At 42.8% G+C, this 20491-nt stretch overlaps 2 gene segments (V, D, J or C); both read right to left on the bottom strand.

The window, feature by feature from the left end:
* Positions 1–614: 614 nt before the first annotated feature.
* Positions 615–16869, bottom strand: LOC112621707. The segment is given in 3 exon segments: positions 615–650; positions 16416–16714; positions 16821–16869. Coding segments are annotated over 3 exon segments (384 nt in total).
* Positions 6480–7460, bottom strand: LOC112620213. The segment is given in 2 exon segments: positions 6480–7254; positions 7349–7460. Coding segments are annotated over 2 exon segments (474 nt in total).
* Positions 16870–20491: the final 3622 nt, after the last annotated feature.

The raw sequence follows: 20491 nt of genomic DNA, 5'->3' as shown, positions 1-20491 counted from the left end.
CCCCTGCTCTGTGGGCTGGATCTTCCGAGTAGAGAACGGTCCATCAGGCCTCTCAGCTGAGAATCGATCCATGGGCATACCTGCGTCATCTATAATAGATTGGCTCCAGAAGTAACTCAGCAATTCCAGTCCCTGCACGAAGGTCTGTCTGTACCAGAAAAGGAGATTGTGGCCTAAAATTGGCTCACATCTGAGAGTCACTGCTTGTCCCATTTCTGTCACCTCATGCTTGGGTGACTAGATAATGCCAACATCTGTGCATGCTATAAAAGAAGGCAAAATTAGGAAACAGAGTAAGGAAAACACAGGAAGTCATCTAGACAGAGACCCAGCATGAGGATGATAAATATGTGAGGACTCTCTCGCTACCAGGATACAAAGGGACACGCAGAGGGTCCAGGAGTCCATGGCAGAGTGAGAGCAGATGTGGCACATTCCAGACCAGGGCCCTTATGAACATGAGCGAAAAAAGATACTTTGGGACATTTTACCCCCACAAGATGCATCTGTCAGTGACATCACTGAATGGGCCACCACCCCCAACTTGAAAGCTCCTTTAAGTGGAGGCTACATTTTTGGGAGATGAATCAGGCAGGACTGAAGTCAGCTATAATTTATCTGAGATACAGAGGCACATTTGCAGAGGGTCCCTGTAGATTTGCTTTGATATCGTCAATTCATCGCACCTTCTCCATAACATTCCTTACATAGGAGCCTGCCAACTATATCCATCTGCACCTCAAACTCCAAGTATTTAAAGATGAACTCATTGCCTTATTGCAAGCCAACTTCTCTGCAAACTCTCCTATATCTCTCACTGGTGGCTCTGTGCTCCTAGTTCTTCAAATGCCCTTAAATGAGTTAGAAGTTAGCATCTGAGTTACCCAGGAAGAGCAAGTACGTCAACTGCATTGTTAAAGATACGGGAGCTGGATCGGTGTCCCGAAAGCTCATTAGATTTCAAAGCTCTTCTTTGCAGTGAAGGACCTCTCTGAGTTTATTGATCCTTGAACTTTATTGAATTTGCAAAGCCCAGAGCACAGAATCTCTCACATTCTCTATCCACACAATAAATCAGAAGCAAGATTGTCTTTTTCACAAAGATTTGGAAATTAAATGCTCCAGAGTTGATTTACATCTTATTCTTACCTCTAGCAAAGATCAGCATTTCTTAATCTCTACACCTGGCCTTTTTCTTATAAAAGAATCTTGCATCTCACTAACTGACTTCCTCTCAGGGTGTAGAGTGTACACAGCTGAGAGAACCCCTACTCTGTGGATTGGTCAACTAGGTTATTTGCTAACGAAGAAGGAGCAGTTTAAGGTCACGTTTTCGCTGTTGGCACAGAGGCATACCGCTGAGTCCCCTGCAACACAGGGCACTTGCCAATCCTAAGGAGCAAATAGTTGACAGATGAGCTTGTGTGACCTGAGGTGTCTGTTTCCTTGTGGGTTCCGTCGCTTTGTTGTGTGTGTTAGATCCAGAATGTAAAACAGTGGTCATCAATCAGTTTTCAAGGTGACCAATGTGTTTTCCTCCCTGTTACCAGGTGCCTGGGTTTGGTAGGCAGAACGATGGCCCTTCAACTACGCCCAGGCCGAATCCCTGGAACCTATGAATGTGTTGAATTATCTGACAAAGGGGAATTAAAGTTCCTCTTGAAGTGAGGTTGCCCATCAGCTGACTTTAATATAGAGGCCCAATGTAATCACAAGGGTCCTAAAATATGGAAGAGGGGGGATGAAGAGTGAGCGTCAGAGTGATGCAGAGTGAGCAAAGGCTCAGCCAGTCCTTGTTGGCTTTGAAGATTCAATGGGGTCATGAGCTAAGGAACACTGGTCACCTCTAGAAGCTGAAAAGGAGAGAAAACAGTTCTCCCCGAGAGCCTCAGGAAGGAATGCAGCCCTGCCAACACCTGGATTTTAGCCCAGTAACATCCATTTTGGACATCTGACCTCCAGAACTGTAAGGTAATACTTGTGTGGTAGTAAGCCACCAAGTTAGTGGTAGTTTGTTACAGCAGCAATAGAAATTGAGTACCTTGTAGCAGCCATGGGACTCATGGGAGAGAGAGACAGAAGCCGGATACAAAACACTGGTAGAGTCAGATACGCGATCACATGGAAAAACCTGAAATCAAGCCAGGTGAAACAAACCAACAAACAAAACTTTTATATGCCCAGACCCCACCTTCTTCCAGGGACACAGAGGCATCTAGAGTAACAGACTTAGAACTAGATTGGGGCATTTTCCTGCTCAGAGCAAAAGTTCTTGGGGGAGAAAATTCTGTCCTACTCCACCCTAAGCCTTGCTAATAAGTGTATATGCTGCTGGTAGCATCATTGTGATTGAAGCTCCCTGAGGACAGGCTCCCTCTGACATGGTCCAGGATAGCGCCTCTAATTCTACCTGCTCTTCCCTCTACATTCAACAGAACAGGTAGGGCTGACCTCGGTTGGCTTGGGGCCAGGCTCTGCAAGGCTCCTGTGACACAAAAGTTTATTGATCCTTGAACTTAATGAATTTGCAAAGCCCAGAGCACAGAATCTCTCACATTCTCTATCCACACAATAAATCAGAAGCAAGATTGTCTTTTTCACAAAGATTTGGAAATTAAATGCTTTCCAAGCCCAGAACACGGGTGCTGCACCACCCCAGCTCCTTGTGCCTCCACGTCTTCAGTGAGCTCGGAGGTATATCCACTTGCAAGCACACCTGCCACTCAGAGCCCCACTCAAATCTCAATTTAGGGCAAAACCCATCTCCGCATCAATAGAGGCAAAAGGGTTGGTCTGTAATCCCTTTATCCTCAGCCTTCATTGCAGACACCTCCAACCCAGCTCCCTGAATCTAGGTCCACCTCCAGGGTTTTCATTAAGGATCCTCCATCCCCTCCCCCATAGACTCCGGTTGACAATGAAACCACAGTGCCTCCTAGTGGCCAGTAGGCAGGAACAGCACAAACGTGCTCTTTGTCAAGACAGAGGACTTGCACTTCCCTTGATTGAGCCGTGGGTAAACGAGATATCATAATTTGTTGGTGTTGGAGGGTCATAAAACAATGTTATGACCTAAGATGAAACCTCCTGAGAGATGGACATTACTGTCTGACGGATGGAGACATAATGTCAGTTTTAATATCCATAAACAACCTGGCTCAGATGGGAGAGCAAGACGACCGGCCAACACTGTCTTTAATCAGAATTTAACCCATTCTCTCTCCCCGTCAAATTACAGGCCATCCCTGTAAAGAAAAGAAAGTTCCCCACTGGTCTCAGTGCATTTCGAAAAAGCACCAAAAAATCTGCCTTTGTTCTCAGTAGCCAGGATGAAAAGGAGATGATGAAGAGAGATGAATCTCAGATGAAGAGGAGACTAAATAAAATAACTTATTTCTCTTCCCACATGGAAGATTTGGCAAGCAATAGAAAGAATAAAACTAGAGCATTATTTAGGGAAGTTCCCCAAAATGGAAAATGTGGAGCAAAGCGTTTTCCTAGAAGACTAGGTTTAAGTAGGAAAAGATGATATAACTAGACTTCCTCTAGTTCTGACCCCTGCACCTCAGGTGTGCTCAAAAAACACGTCACAAATGCGTCACAACAATGCAGAAATGAAGTGTAAACCACAAATAAAATTCTAAGGCCCCCCGGTCATCTGAATGGACTTCCTACCCAGCCAGGGCTCTTTTAAAATTTAACCTGAGAGACAACCAGTTATCAACCAGAAAAATTTTAAATCTACCTTTAAGCTGGAGCCTCTCCCCATTCCTGCCTCCAGTTGTCTGCCTTTCTGGCCAAAACCAATGTATCTCTTAACTGTGTTTGATTGAAGTCTCAAGTCTCATGTCTCCCTAAAATGTAGAAAACCAAGCTGCACCCTGACTACCTTGGGCACTGTTCTCACTACCTCCTGAGGGCTGTTTCATAGGCCATGGTCATTCATATTTGGCTTAGAATAAATGTCTTCAAATATTTTACATAGTTTGACTCTTCATCAACAGAAATTAATTCCATGTTCACTTTGTGCTCTCTGATCAAGTCTAAATATTCACTCTCTATTCTCATCTTGTCGCACGACCCAATGAAGCATCAAAGATTATGTAATAAATAACATAAAAATACTCAAATGATAAAGTCTCAAAACCAAGTGAGGGTCCCAACTTGATTATAAATCCACTTCAAGTTTTTAAAAAGTCCTTCCTTAAAATTAAAGTTTCTGTATAACGTCTCTATGCTATTTAAGTCAAATATCAAACAAATCACAGACTAAGAATCTGACATTAAAATTCAAAGAAAATTAAAACCTCAAATAAAATGTTTTGACTTTAATCTGTATAATTACAGAAGAGGGAACTCAGATTAAAGCTTTTGTTATTATTTATGTACTTAGGTAAAACAACCACACTGACAAACTGCAACTAATTCGTATCCTAAAGATACAATGAGGAATGACTGGGCCAGAATCTTGGAGAAGGCAGGAGCCTGGGGAGTGAGCACAGCAGTCACTGCCGTTAGGGGCATTTGCTGATCCCAGCTCAGCACTTAGGAAGCTGACTCACAGGCCAGGGGGGTAAAGGCAAAGACCAGAACTTACTTCATGTGTGACCATTGAGGGACTTGAATAGAATCAATGAAGTAGAAGGAAGCCTGTCCTCCAGGTGCTCCAGGACACCTCAAGCCTTGAATTCTGTTTCAGGGAGTCCTGGATTGTTTATGCATCCATGCTCTTTACAAAGCACAATAAAACTATCTCTGGAGAAAGATATATCCATCCTAGACCAGAAATTATTTCTACAACCATAGTGTCTGGCATGATGTCAAAAATAATCAGGTTTATAAGGAAAAATACAAAAAAAAAGGACTGAGAAGCAGTACACACACAAAAATGTCCACCAAGACCACAGAGGTGAAAATAAGCAGGCAGACTGAAATAACTGAGTGTCCTATGCTCAACAAAATAAAAGATACACTCAAAAAATGTTATGAGGGAATGACTAACCATAAAAGATGACCTCATAAATTAGAAAAAGAACCAAATGAAAATTCTGGCAAGGAAGTGGAGGATGGTCATGGTCACCCACCACCGGACTGAGGTATTGTTAGCTAAGTAAATTGTAGAGAAGGAAGGGAGATGTGCAGTGAGTTCATGGCCATCAGTTAGGACCTGCAGTCAGGTGGATGGAAAGGGAAGTCAGGAGGGGCTGAGGGACAGTGACAGTCCTTCAGAAGATTCCCAGGAAACTGCATTTCCAAACATTCTAACCAATACTTCAGAATGATTTCTAGTACAAGAGAGTCTGGGCAGAAGCTAGGGTAGAGACTATAGTTGGACACACACAGTGCATTAACAGAGGGGGCAACCGGACCAGGGGCAGTTAATTGCTTCTGAAGTTCTTTCAGGAATATCTAATGCACTTATGTATCAGTCTGTTTTCATGCTGCTGATAAAGACATATCCAAGACTGTGAAGAAAAATATGTTTAATTGGACTTACAGTTCCACATGGCTGGAGAGGCCTCAGAATCATGGCTGGAAGCAAAAGGCACTTCTTACATGGTGGCGACAAGAGAAAATGAGGAAGAAGCAATGTGGAAACCCCTGATAAACCCATGAGATCTCGTGAGACTTGCTCACTATCATGAGAATACTATGGGAAAGACCAGCCCCCATGATTCAATTTCATCCCCCTGGTCTCTCCCACAACACATGGGAATTCTGGAAGATACAATTCAAGTTGAGATTTGTGTGGGGACACAGTCAAACCACATCAACTAAGGAGCTATTTTAATATATGAGGACAGACAAGTGGAGGTGTCCCCATCAGTCTCTGAACTAGCTGACCCAGCCCTATATAATGTTGGGATATGTTTGTTACGTGGAAGAGGTAGAGAGCTCTGGAGTAGCAGAGTTGGTTTTGAGTTAATATTTTGGACTCGTTGCCAGGATATCCATTTGTGTGCATTTCCTGGAAATTTAAAGGGTGCTGAATGAAGTAGTTGAAATTATCAACATCATCATCATTAACATTACTCATATTAACATATTTTCCCAAAAACAGGGGGAAAAGATTTCCAAACACATAGTACCTGTTGAGATTTGGTTGCATAACACATCCAATGAGAGGTCGAGAGGAGGCTCCAGAGTCAGGGTATCACCAAGGATAAGATTCAAATCATTCATGTGCCAACAACTGCAGAGGGAGAGCCTGCTGTTTGTCACTCACATACAATCATTGTCTGTATTATTAAAATTTGTCACATATGTTTATTGACTGCATGTTTTTATTTTTCAAATGTATGTATTTTTTAATTGATATAAAATATTGTTTCATTTTTAAAATAGAACAACTATTAGTACTCCAGAAGACTAAGTCTGATAAGTCACTTTCAGTTTTGGTTTCTTGAACTCTCACCGAGAGGTGTTTCAAATTCCTTAGACATATTTTCAAATAACAAATGCAGTCTTCGTGTTTTAAGAAACAGTTTATTTCCAGCCAGGTGCAATGGCTCATGCTTGTAATTCCAGCACCTTGGGACGCCGAGAGGGGTGAATCACTTGAGGTCAGGAGTTCGAAATCAGCCTGGCCAACATAGCAAAATCCCGCCTCTACTAAAAATACAAAAATTAGCTGGGCATGGTGGCACATGTCTGTCATCCCAGCTACTGGGGAGGCTGAGGCAGGACAATCACTTGAACCCAGGAGGCAGAGGCTGCAGTGAGCCCAGATTGCACTGCTGCACTCCAGCCTGGGCAATGGAGCAAGACTCCATCTCAAAACCAAAAAGAAAAGAAAAGAAAAAGTTTATTTCCTTCCACTAGATGAATCCTAGCTATATCTGAAAACTCGCTTCCCTGGGAGGATGAGGAATAAGGAAAAGCTACTGTGAGCTGAGTAGAGAGGAGCGAGCCCTGCAGTTTTATGCACAGGAGGGAAGTGTCTCTGCACCGCTGTGGCTAAGCTGCTGGCACAGAGATACACGGCCGAGTCCCCAAGCTCTGCAGGCTGGATCTTGAGAGTGGAGTTTACTCCTTTGAGCCTCTCTGCAGAAAATCGATCCTTAGGCAACTGAGAATCATCTACTACATCGTTATTGCGAAATTGAACCAGAAGCTCTGGGCCCTGTCCCAGGATCTGCCGGTACCAGTAAAGGGTAGCATGGCCAGATACAGGATTGCACCAAAAAGTCACAGCCTGGCTTTTCTCTATAACCTTATATCTGGGGGACTGGGCAACTCCAGCTTCTGTGAGTTCTGTGAAGGAAAAAGACAGAATTTGAAAATAGAAGGAAATGATTGAAATAATCACTGAGAGACCCAATGTGATCATGGTGTTCTTAGGACTCACCTGCTCCCAGAAGACAGAGGGCCGCCCAGCAGAGGAGCCTGGTGCCCATGGCAGGCTCAGGGCAGGATAGGAGTTTTGCCCAATCAGGGTCACTGTGAGCAGGAGCAGAGGAGGAGGGACGTCCCTGTCCTCTCATGGCAGTTCCCACAGTGACATCATTGCCTCTACAAATGCCTACCTTCTTAGAAACCAATTATTATAAACTAAAACAGAGCACAAAGTTGCTTTACCATATTCACAGACTGTGTAAGTTCAGCCAAGTGTCCTCACTCACATCTCTAGGGCTTCGGGATTGGATCTCCTACTCCATCTCTAGGCCCATCCTCTGCTGGATGTTTCGAGTTGAAGGCAACTCAAAACAGAGATATCAATTAGTGACCTTTTTGTCTTATCAGCAATTATCCTTCTCTTTGGGCATTTCTCTTTTACTAGGTTCTCTATCTTCCAGGTCCTATGGGCTTAGAAGCTGGGGTAATTGACACGAGTTTATCCTAGAAGCTTGTTGAACTAGCTGACACACTGTAAGCTAAAGGGATAAAATAATACGCTGGGCACAAAGTTGGAAGGGTTCATTTTTAGTGAAGGCCCATAAGCAGTTTCCTCTTTGCTGTTATCATTCATGATGCATTGTGTACCAAGCCTTCATCATGGTTCTGCCCATAGTTTTGGGTCACCAATGTAATGAAAGTAAGTTCTCATTTTTTATCGAAGATGAGTGGGGAATTCTCTTATACCTGAAAATATCAGCATATATTGTAAGAAATGCAAAATCAAACAGACTTGCTGAAATCTAAAAATAACCTTATAGCTACACCTCTCGTGTAAATTACAGTTGAACAGTAGTGGTCATTATCTGTTGTTTGTTTCTAATGGGGCAACATTAGTCACAAACACATTTTTATTCCTTGCCTGAGTAAAAGAAATAAAAGGAGTTAGGGGATGGCGCTCCTTAGAGTTGGCATAAGACAATAACACAAGGAGATGCATGTCCAGAGAGGTGGGAACGAAGATATATGTGTTCAGTGAGGTGCGACCAGAGATATTCCGACAAACCGGTAACACCTAGGGGACACATGTCAAGGTTATCAGGTGAATACCTGTGGGTATAGAATTACCAGAGCCATCCACTTCTGTCATAAATCCTTTATTACTGAGGCAAAAAGCTGTTGGTTTGAGTCCAGCTCATGTAGGCACCAGGCAATAATTTCATGATGGAAAATTTCTTCACATTAAGGGGTCACTACCTGCTCCATCTTTGTGACCAGGGTTATAGTTCTGGGTGACAACAGCATTCGGGGGATGGAGGCTGGTAGCTGGAAACAGGACTTATCTGTCTATCACACCTATCAGTCACAGGACCCCCATGTGGTGTGCTTGCGTGTGAAGTATGCCAAGTCCAGGGAGGACATTCCTCATTGTTCCCAGGCCTCATCTGCTTCCTGGGCAGTGCAACTGAGAAATTCATGACAGAATTCTTGTCAAGGCAAGAACCGGTCATTGTGCTGCTCAGGGAAGAAAAGGCCAGAGCCCTGGGAAATCTGGTTTTTGTTAAGGATATCTGTAGTGTTACTACCCGCAATTTGGAATAGCCTGTCTAGCATAAACTAGAATTGTCCACTCTCCTATATTTCCCTTACATCATCATATACATTGTCCAGGGCATAACTAGAATAGGTAAGGTGTAAGGTACAGGTGCTTTGCTCACATTTCTCTGAATTCTCCTGAGGAGGCAGTTATTTTCCCTTTGCACGGGTCTCTGAGCGTTTAGGCTGGCTCCTGGTTCTCCTCCATCTACTTCCCAGGCAAGCCCAGAACAGTCTCCACTCAAAGATTTGCTACAGTTCAGATTTTACTGCTGAGCAGAACATACCAGCACCAATGAATATAAAGGGTTTGTTTTTTTTTTTTTTTAAATATCTCACATTTCACCGACTACTCACAACTTCTGCAAACAAGATACTGGATACTAGGATACACACTTTTCCTTTAAACTTAACATCTCAGGCAGCACTGAGCCCTGTTTCAAAAACATTTGAGCATCATCAAACCCCAGTGCCTTCTGATGGCCAATGGTTCAGTGTCACTGGACTCAGGTCCTTGGTCCATGGCTTAGAGATACTGGTGGGACTTCTATACTATCTTCAATAGAATCAGGGCTAATACAGGACAGTGTTTGTGAGAAACCAGGGAAAATTTTTCCCAGTTCTTTCTATTCTTACTGTCTTGCTAGAGCCTGTCCTATAGTTTAGGTATGGTTTGTTCCCACCAAAACTCATGCTGAAGCTTGTTCCTCAATGTAGCGATGTTGCTACAGGCACATTGCTCACATTTCTCTGGGGTAGTGTGAGCCTTATGGGAGTTGAACCTTATAGGAGTTGTTTGGGTCATGGGGGTAGATCCCTCACCAAAGATGAATGCCAGGAGTCAGTTCTCTCTCTCCAGGATCTGGATTAGTTACCATAAAAGCAGGCAGTTATAAAGTGATAGTGTTGCTCATCCTGGCTCTCCCTGCACAGGCTTGCTCCTTCTTCCACTTCTCTTCCATATTATGACACAGCACAAAGCCCTCAAAAGAAGTCTAGCAGATGTTGATGCCCTATTGGCCTTTCCAGCCTCCAGAATTGCAAGCCAAATAAAGGCCTTTTCCTTATAAATTTCTTTATACATTTTCCCAGCCTCAGCTATTCTGCTATAGCAGCAGAGGACAAATTAAGACAGCCTCTCTCCTTGTTGCACAAATAAATATTGTCCAGCCTTAACTTTGGAAAATCACTACTCTTCTCTTTACATTCAGTCACCTTTGAAAGTTCTTGAGTTTTCAGCCAAACTATAGAATACTCAGAATCGGTTGACACAGAGGGAATAGTCCTGTGTATTTGCTAAAAGTCCTCTTGACATGCATTAGTAGCTAAATTTTGCACTGGCCTCAGAGATACCAAGCTGCTTTGTCCTCAGACTGCAAATTCTCTTGTCTTCTTTTGGGACTTTCTTAAAAATCATAGCCTGTTTCCTATAAAAAAAAAAAAGTATACTCTAGACTAAAAGATACCTTATTTTATATATTTATTTTATGGTAATGACATAATATTTCAAAGATATTGAAAATGAATATAAGAAATACCCAACAATGTTATCATTCTGAAATAACAACAACATTTTATTTTGGTCTGCTAATATTTTTCTTCAATTTTTTTTAAACTGAGCATCTACGGAAAAGGTGAGAGAATAATGAAATAAACAGAATATTAAAATATATGTCTGTGTGCCGATTGTACATTTTGTGACTTTTGCTTTATCTCTCTATACATATATTGCCCTCAATTTCTGAAGCATTTTATCTTTAATACTAAAATGGGTCTCCTAAAAAATTGGCATTATCTTATATAACCACAAGTGTCACTGTTACACTCAAAACGTTAGCATTCATATAGCATTGTCATCTAGTACATGCTTCACACTCAAATTTCTCTGTTTGTCTCAACATGTCCCTTGGTTTTGATTCACTTTTCCTCTAGAACAAAATCAAAGATCGTGTATTTCACGAGGTTATCGGTTCTCCTTAGTTACTTTTAAATTATACATCTCTTCCATCTACTTGTTATATTTTCTGTTTTTCATGATTATAAGTTTTCGAAGTGTCCAGGTCAGCTTAGTTGTAAAATGGCCCACAACAAGAATTTCTATACTATTGGAGGCTAATTACTTGGCAAATATAAAACATAGATGATGTGTATTTCCTATTGCATCTGGTCAATCACAAGAATGTGGAATGTCATTTTTATGCTGTTTTGTCAATGCATATTTGAGGTAACTGACACCAGATCTCTTCATTTTTAATATGTCCTTTACCTTCTGTAACTGAGTAGTAATCCATGGAGTGATGCATTGGAAAAATGTACATATCTTGTTCCAGTCCCAAAAGCATATAAAAAACATGGTTGAAAATTCCTTCAATCTGGATAAAGTCAGCAATATCCAGGTAAGGAAAGCTCAGAGGTTGCCAGTTAAATTCAACCCAAAAGGAGTTCCCTAAGTCACAACATGTATTAGCTCATTTTCACGCTGCTGATAAAGACATACCAGAGACTGAGAAGAAAAAGAGGCTTAATGGACTTATAGTTCCACATGGCTGGGGAATCCTCACTATCACAGCAGAAGACAAGGAGGGGCAAGTCATGTCTTACTTGGATGGCAACAGGAAAAGAGAGAGCTTGTGCAGGGAAACCCCCATTTTCAAACCATCGGATCTAAATGAGACTCATTTAGTATCACGAGACAGCAGGAAAGACCCGCCCCCATAATTCAATCACCTCCCACAGAGTTCCTCCCACAACACGTGGGAATTGTGGGAGTTACAATTCAAGATGAGATTTGGGTTGGGACACAGTCAAACCATACCACAATGTAATCAAATTATCAAACATCAAAGGCAAAGAATACTGAAAGCAGCAAGCAATAAGAAACATCACATTCAAGGGATCCCCAATACAGCCTTCAGCAGATTTCTCAGCAGAAACCCAACAGGGCAGGAGACTAGAGTTGTACAATTCAAAGTGATGAAGTTAAAAAAAAAAAAACAACTGGTAGTTCTGGCATCTACTGACGGTCTTTGTCTATAATTATGTTGACAGTTACATTGACTCTCCATTTAGATATATCAATTAGCATTATTTGGTAATGAAAAGATGCTCACCTAAAAATTCTTATTATTATAGCCTCATAGATTTTTAAAACTTTGATTTCTGCCAAAAGATGTTCTAGCACTTTCCCTGCCCCAGTTATGAAGAAATCATTTATGCTTTGTTCCTTTCAGAAGGAATAACATTTAGAAATAAAATACTGTGCCTATTGCTATTGAGAACACAAACAGGCCGGGCGCGGTGGCTCAAGCCTGTAATCCCAGCACTTTGGGAGGCCGAGACGGGCGGATCACGAGGTCAAGAGATCGAGACCATCCTGGCGAACACGGTGAAACCCCGTCTCTACTAAAAAATACAAAAAACTAGCCGGGCGAGGTGGCGGGCGCCTGTGGTCCCAGCTACTCGGGAGGCTGAGGCAGGAGAATGGCGTAAGCCCGGGAGGCGGAGTTTGCAGTGAGCCGAGATCGCGCCACTGCACTCCAGCCTGGGCGACAGCGCGAGACTCCGTCTCAAAAAAAAAAAAAAAAAAAGAGAACACAAACAAAGAACAAATAAAGCAATTAGTCAATTTACTTTGTATTGTTTCTTAGACCGTTCCTTAGATAGAGAAGTACTGCACTAAAAACACTACCAACTACAAATCTCCCGAATGAAGTTCAAACTCAATTTCTTTTAGCATTGTCACAGTACACCAACATAATTCTAAAGTCAAGAGAGACCCCAAGAAAAACAATCAGACAAAAAAAGTACCTCCAAAGAAGGTGTGCAAATTGCTCATAGGCATAAGAAAAGACACTTAACATTTTTAGTCATTAGAGAAATGCAAATCACTACCACAGTGAGGTATTATCCACACTGACTAGGATGGCTATACAAAATAGTAATAATCATCTTAATAATATCTTTGAAAAGAAAAATAAGAAGTAAGTACTGGCAATTCTATGAAGAAATTTGACATTGCTGGTAGGAATCTAAAATTGTGCAGCTGCAACAAAAAACCACTCTGGTAGTTACTTAAAAGGAGAAACAGAATTACCAAATGACCCAGAAGTTTCATTCCTAGGCATAGACCAAAAGAATTGAAAACAGGGAATCAAACAGATATTTTCAGGGCAATATTCTTTGCACCATTATTCCCAATATCTACAAGGTGGAAATAACCCAAATGTTAATCAATCAATGAATGAATAAACAAATGTGGTATATATATACAACAAAATATTACTGAGAAATGAAAAAGAATGAAGTTCTGATAAATGCTACAACATGAATGCACCTTGAAAGCATTGTGCTAAGTGAAAGAAACAAGACACGAAAGGAAAAGTAGTGTACGATTCTACATAAATCATCTACAATAGGCAAATTCATTCGGAAAGAAATTAGATTAGAGGTTAGCAGAAAGAGGGGGAATGCAGAGTTATTCTTTTGTGGGTATTGAGTTTCTGTTTGAGGCAATGAAAAAAAATTTGGAAGCAGATAATAGTGACAGTTCCACAACATAGTGAATGAACTTAATGCTGCTGAACTGTACAATTTAAAAATAAAGTGACAAAATTATAGGTTACACATATTTCCCCCACCCACCTACCCTTTTTTTTTTTTCTTTTTTTGAACTGGAGTCTCACTCTGTCACCCAGGCTGGAGTGCAGTGGCACAATCTCGGTTCACTGCAACCTGTGCCTCCGGGTTCAAGAGATTCTCCTGCCTCAGCCTCTTGAGTAGCTGGGATTACAGGTGTGAACCACCGTGCCCAGCCCACTTTTTTAAAAGATTTTTTTTAACAAACTACCTTTGCAATAGGAAAAATAAATACTTAAAGTTGAATTCTCCATGATTGAACCTAAAGACAAGAAAAGGAACCCAGATGATTTATACACAGTGATAATTTCTCAAGAAATGCTATTAGTCACAATATATCCCACAGTGGGTTTTCTGATGTAGTTGTCATTATCTTTTGCAGTGGATATATAAGCAGTTTTCATTAGTCCAAATGTCTACTCAAATTTAGGACTGTTACTCCTTTGAAAACTTTCCGATCTAGTAATTTTTGAATCATAACTTATTATTTCAGGTTGCTATATTCTGATTATAAGTAAGGTTAAAAAGTTATTCTCACGTTTAGTGGTAACTTACGTTCACTTGTGTGAATTGCCTATTCAGCTTCACTATTGCCATTTTTATTGGGCTGTCTTCTTATTAATGAGAATGTTTTACTCATTTACACACTAACTTTATTAGAAAAGGACACCTATGCTACAGGAAAAATAAATAAATAAAACAAATCCTAAAATCTCAGTGGCTGAACTCTATCAGGTCTTACCTCTCATGACCACAAAACCCAGTAGGGCATGAGTAGCTTTTTTCCATGGCTGTCCACCAAATTATGACCCAGGGAGCCAAGTTGCTTCCAGTTTATAATCTGTGCCATGAAGCTCCCAAACTCATCCAGACATGGCAAAAGAGAGTTGAAGAGTGTCTGTGCAGAAAAGAGTTGAGAGCAGGCTTGAGACTGCCCGCTTGCAAGATTGGACTTTGGCTGATCTTTGGCAATTTGACTGGCGAGCAGTGCCCGGCACTGACAAAATTTCTCCTGAGAGAAGCGGCTCATTGTGCCTAGACTGCTGTTGCAAACAGTATTGTACTGAACACCAGATTTCCTTCTGGACTCTGAATTTTTGGTTAATGCTAGGCAGTATGTGCTTGTAACCAGCCTCCTCTAAAACCTCATGATTGCTGAGTCTCTGATGGACTCACCTGGCAGAAGCACTGGACATGTGTTAATGCATTTTTGCTACTGAGTGAAACAAGAACCCTGTGTGACCCTCCTGGGAGGAAGAGAGCATAAGGAGGCCTGAGTTTGGGTTCCTCCAGATTCCTCCTGTGTGTTTTCTCCATATGATCTGCTGCTGACAACTTACTATGACATGTTAATAAATCTTAGCTGTGAGTACAACTCTATGCCATATGCCAAATCTCTAAACGCGGGAGGACGCTCAGGGACCCTCAGCACAGAGCTATAGGATATTTTTAATGGCTAGACTTGAAATTGGGCTAGCATTATTTTTACTCACCTCCCACTATTCAGAACCTGGTGACATGCTCCCAGCCCTCTAAGTGCAGGTGAGGCCAGGAAGCATAGAGGAGCCACAGGTGAACCTGACTCTTCTTTGTCACACTGATTTTTCTTCATCTGCACGCATTCCTCATTTTTTTCCCGTGCTGTGGCTTAACATTTCATTTCTTATACTATGTTTTGGTGTACAAAAGTTTAGTTTAAGGCAACTGGAGTTAGGATTTTTTTTTTTTTTTTTTTTTTGAGACAGAGTTTTGCTCTTGTTGCCCAGGCTGGAGTGCAATGGCGCAATCTCGGCTCACTGCAACCTCCGCCTCCCAGGTTCAAGCAATTCTCCTGCCTCAGCCTCCCGAGTTTGCGGGATTACAGGCAAGCACCACCATGCCCAACTAATTTTCTATTCTTAGTGGAGATGGGGTTTCTGCATGTTGGTCAGGCTGGTCTCGAACTCCCAACCTCAAGTGATCCGCCTGCCTCAGCCTCCCAAAGTGTTGGAATTACAGGCATGAGCTCCCGGCCTCAAATATTTTTGTGGCTTCTGGTTTTCTCGTGTGTCCTCTAAAAAACTAATTCCTCAAATGAGTGCTAAAAATATATTTCTTAATTTTTTTCTAGTAAAATTTGTCTTGCTTTTCACAGTTAAGAGTAAACATACCTGAAATAGACGTTTATGTAAGGAATGAAGTAGAGGCCTGGGAATAAGTTGGAGGCACATATGCTCAGTGAAGTAGAAATAATCTATTATTCATAAACAATCCCCAGGGTAGAAAACAACACTACACCTATGAAGCTGTAACTGAACGTAGGGGAATGTGGCTGGAGTGGAGAGCTGGGGGAAACTTGAGGCAAAATGATGGTGGAGAGGAAGGTGAAGGACAAATGATAGAGGACCTTGTAGGGCTATTGCCCTTAGAAGAAAGGCAGCCAGGAGCAGGGACCACATGGGGGAAGGTTTGTGTCTGTGAGTTGTGTCTGTGAGTAGTAGAGGATATGGTAAGGTTTTTATGAAGAAGTCACTGAAGAATATGTTGGCTTTCAAATTATACAGGGAATTGGGAATATGAACAAAATATCTTTTCCATTCTGCAAGCAGAAAAAGAGAGCTGCGGAAGAGAGACCCAGCAAGGTCAGGGTGTTGGGGCAAACTCCAGATCATCTGAGACAGGGTTAGGAATAGAGCCACAGCACTGACGGTCATATGGCCCCTGCTCTAAGACACCCCCAGACTGGGCAGTGCTCTCTGACTCCTACGGAGGCCCGGACTTCCCACCGTGGGGCCCAGACTCGGGCGCACAGGCAACCTCAGTTTTTCTAACTGCCCTTTATGAGCAGAGAGGAGGCAGCTGTGCAGCACTGTGGACTCACTGCTGGCGCAGAAATACACAGATGTCTGGGAGCGGGTAGCTGACTCCAGAGTGAGGGGGAAATCCTCTGTCTTTGATCTGGAGACAACATAGCCATCGGGGACTTCTCCTTTATCTATGATACTAGCACCTGCTGAATAATAGATCAGCCTCAGCCCATGTCCCAGGTCTTGTCGGTACCAGAACATATTGTTGTGATTCCAAGTCTGGTGACACGTCAAGGTCACCTGCCTTCCTGTCTCTGTGACCTTGTATCTCGGGCTCTGGGTGATTTCAGCATCCCTGTGTCCTGTAATAGAGAACAACAGACACTGATGCTGTCATCCTAACAGAAAAGCCTTCATTGAGGCCTTGGGAATTCCAGGGAAGGAGGCCCTCCTGTGACCAGCCCTTACCTGCCCACAGCAGAAAAAGTGCCACATAGAAGAAGAGCCTGGTGCCCATTTCAGCTGCAGGTCAGGATCTTGTGACTCCCAGCCCTGCTGTGGGCAAATTGAAATTGAGCTCTCAGTGACTTGATGATGTCACTGTCCCTGCTAAATGCTTGAACTGCAGAGCTAACCTGCCACGCCCCTTCTCTTCCCCACAGGAATAAATCATTTATTACAGAGATAGTTGAGAAGCTTAGATTGGGAAAAATTTTTAGGTCTGTTTTGAAAGAAATCTAATAAACTCCTTAACTCTTTCCCTGATTTTAGTAGGGAAATTTGTTCTTCTATGCATATTTTATTCCCATTATGCTAAATTCTTCATTTGAATGCTGTTTTAACACTTATGAATATTTCTGTAGTCCAAAGAATATTGTCATAGCAGTCCTGGTGTCTTTTATGACTTCTCTGTACAAAATTCAACTCCCAATTGAATTATTTTCCACTTTGTTTAACCTCTGGATATTTGTATTTCAGCCTACAGAGATACCCTTGGTTAAAAGAGTCAACTGACATCCAGAAAGGTTTCAAAGTTATGAGTTCAAGGTCATTCACATTTGAAGACTCGCTTCACACCTTAGCACCTCATGGCACCTGATGGGAGCCTCGCCATCCGAGCTCAGGCTGGTGTGTGTTCTCATGAGGACGATTTTTCCCTTTGCTTCAGGTGAAGCCACAAACACTCACCACCTAAGTCCTCTAAGTGACTGTACTTCCTGTGAAGAAAAGAGGAGGCTCATTAAGGAAGTGGATGAAATATTCACCCAGAACTACACCTATCTGGAGTCTCTAGGGTCACAGAGAAATGTTCTATTTCCATTCAGAAGATCTCGTATTCACCAAATGGGAGAAGATTGGAGGAAGTGTAAACGTGCTTTGGCGCCAAACTTACATCCAGTCAATAGCACTGCTATTGTTTCTTCAGATACAACAGATTATCTATTGCACATCTTGGTGCAACCTGGATGGGTAATTCCCGCAATCATGCTCCAGTGAGAGAAGACATAGAATCAGAAGTGGAGACAGGGAGAAGGCCCATGAGCACCCCCATGGGAGGCCGTGGCTGGGGCCTAGTTAGCCCAGGAAGGACTTTCCCATCTATGCCCAGAACTCACCTGGTCCTGGGAGACCAAGAGCCACACAGCAAAGGAGCCAATCCTTATGGTTGGGCCACGGCAGAGAGAAAAATAAAAGCTTTCCAGTGCAGGACTTTCATTTTGGGGGTAGGGCACATAGAATCCCAGAACTCTAACGATCCTTCCCTAAATGAGGTGTAATCTACCAAGAATGTCAGTACTTTCAACAGCACTCTAACTTTTCTGGGGAGAAAAGCATCTACAGGGAATATATTCTTTTACTTTTTAATTAACTCATTATTAAGTGTAATAAGTTAAAACAATTTTTTGGAAGTGTCTACCTCAACTTGAAGCTTTGTCTGGTTTCTGTGCTGGTGTTTCCCACATACCTGGACAGTACTTACGCAGTTGCCATGAAGTCAATGAAGAATAACCACAGGCCTTCTCACTCACACAGGACCTTTCCAACACTTTGTCATTTTGCATTCTCCTTTGCAAGGAGCTCCTTAAAATTGTGTCAGCTTTGCGCCCCACAAAACTTGAATCTACTCTGCACCTGCAACTCATTAAAGATTTATTGAATAAAAGAAAAATGGAATGAATGATTACCTGAGTCCAGGCAAACTCTGCTTCTGTAAAGAGAACCCAAGTCTATTCAGTTCAAATTGTGTTCAGAGTTTTAAGAGAACAGAGAGCCATCCTGAGGCTGCTGAGAATTCAGAAATAATTCCAAATGAACCTGGAAGAGATTAGTTTATATACGTCATCGTTAGACTTTTTAAATGAATGGGTAGCAGTATGAGTAAAAGAACAATGGTCTCCTTCAAAGGGAAGGGTCTTTGGATGGTGGCTTCATTCCATCACTGCTACAGTATAGGCTGTCCCTGAGGACAAAGTCTGTGATGGGGACTTAGGTGCATGATATGTGGGAAATGGCTCCAGGAAGAATTAAGAAAGAAACATAAAATAGGGAAGGAAGAAGCCAGAAAGAAAGTGCAATATTGAGTTTGTGTTGGAGCAACAGGAGATGGAATCTGTCAGCGCCTCTCAGGAGCACATAGAATGCTGTGTGAAGTTTCTGCATGAATGGACAGGCTGGAGCGTTAGCCCTCTGTCTCACCAGGAGCATCAGGACCTCTGGCTGTCTTTGAGTACAGGCCAGGTGGGCTCAGATAATATCATAGAAGAGCCCTGGGGAGGAAGTAGAGAGACTCCCAGCATGCACCTGTGGAAGGGCACTGCTAGATTGAGGTGAATGGGGACTTGCACATAACTGTTCACTACAGCAAGCCTGAAATCAGAGTGTATGTGAGACCTAGGAAAGCTGCTTCAGTCAAATGTATAAACAGGTAAGATAATACTTCTTTTGAATGATTTCTGTCAGAATTAAAACAGATCACATGAAGAAGCAGCAGAGGGGCCGGGCACAGTGGCTCACACTTGTAATCCTAGCACTTTGGGAGGCAGAGGCAGTCAGATCGCTTGAAGTCAAGAGTTTGAGACCAGCCTGGCCAACATGGCAAAACTCCATCTTTATTAAAAATACAAAAAATTAGCCAGGGTTTGTGGTGGGTGCCTGTAATCCCAGCTACTTAGGAGGCTGAGATGGGAGAATCTCTTGAACCCAGAAGGCAAAGGCTGCAGTGAGCTGAGATCAAACCACTGTACTCCAGCCTGGGTGACAGAGCAAGGCAAGACTCCTTCAAAAAAAAAAAAAAAAGGAAGCAGCAGAGTGCCTGGCAAAGGCTGCCACCAGACCCTGAGCCTCCGTCAGGGCAGGAATATTTCTGGCATTTCCATAGGAAACTGGCCTTTCCAGTTACTGGCCCTGCAGGACACTGTCAGCTCACTGTATCCTTAGGCAGGCCTCAGGTTCTGCTATTCCATGTTCCATCCCTGCTCTGCGGGGCCCCTAAACAAAAGGCGGGGCAGGTGCAGCACAGCGCCCACATGCTCACAACAAGCCCTACTTTCCTAAGCCTGCTCACCCTGTCCCTGCCCTGAGAAGCATTCCCCAGCCCTTGACACCCCAGCCTCAGCACCCTCCACTACCCATACAGACACAGAGACACTTTTTCCTTGGGGCAAATTGAGGCCCTTGGCACCCCTACCCTTCTCTGGCAATGAGGAGTCTGTGTTTAACTCAGGGTCCACTCTGAACTCAAATCACCCGGCTCATTCCAGCAGACAACCAGGCTTCCCTTCCACCCTCCTCTCCTGGGTCACCCTCCCACCCCTCTCCAGGGTTCCCTGCAGCGTTGTGGAGCCACAGCGCCCCCACGTGGTCAACTGTCCACAGTCTCATGGATTCACACTTTTCTGACCTGATGTGCTCAAGATTGTCCAAGTCAGGAACAGGGATTCCAGCATCCCCACTCCTGCAGACCCTACCCTCTCAGATACACAACATCAATGCTTTCCCAAGCAGGCCAATTTAGGATTGGTCCTCAAATCCACCCTTAGCCAGTGGAGAGAAAAGGGTGCATTAACCAATATTTTGATTGCTAATAAATGTTACATAACTGCAATTCATGTGATAAGATGAAAGAGAATCTTCATCTT

This window comes from Theropithecus gelada, chromosome 3 (assembly GCF_003255815.1).
Source record: "Theropithecus gelada isolate Dixy chromosome 3, Tgel_1.0, whole genome shotgun sequence".
NCBI classification, from domain to species: domain Eukaryota; kingdom Metazoa; phylum Chordata; class Mammalia; order Primates; family Cercopithecidae; genus Theropithecus; species Theropithecus gelada.
This window is presented reverse-complemented; position numbering and strand designations above follow the sequence as displayed.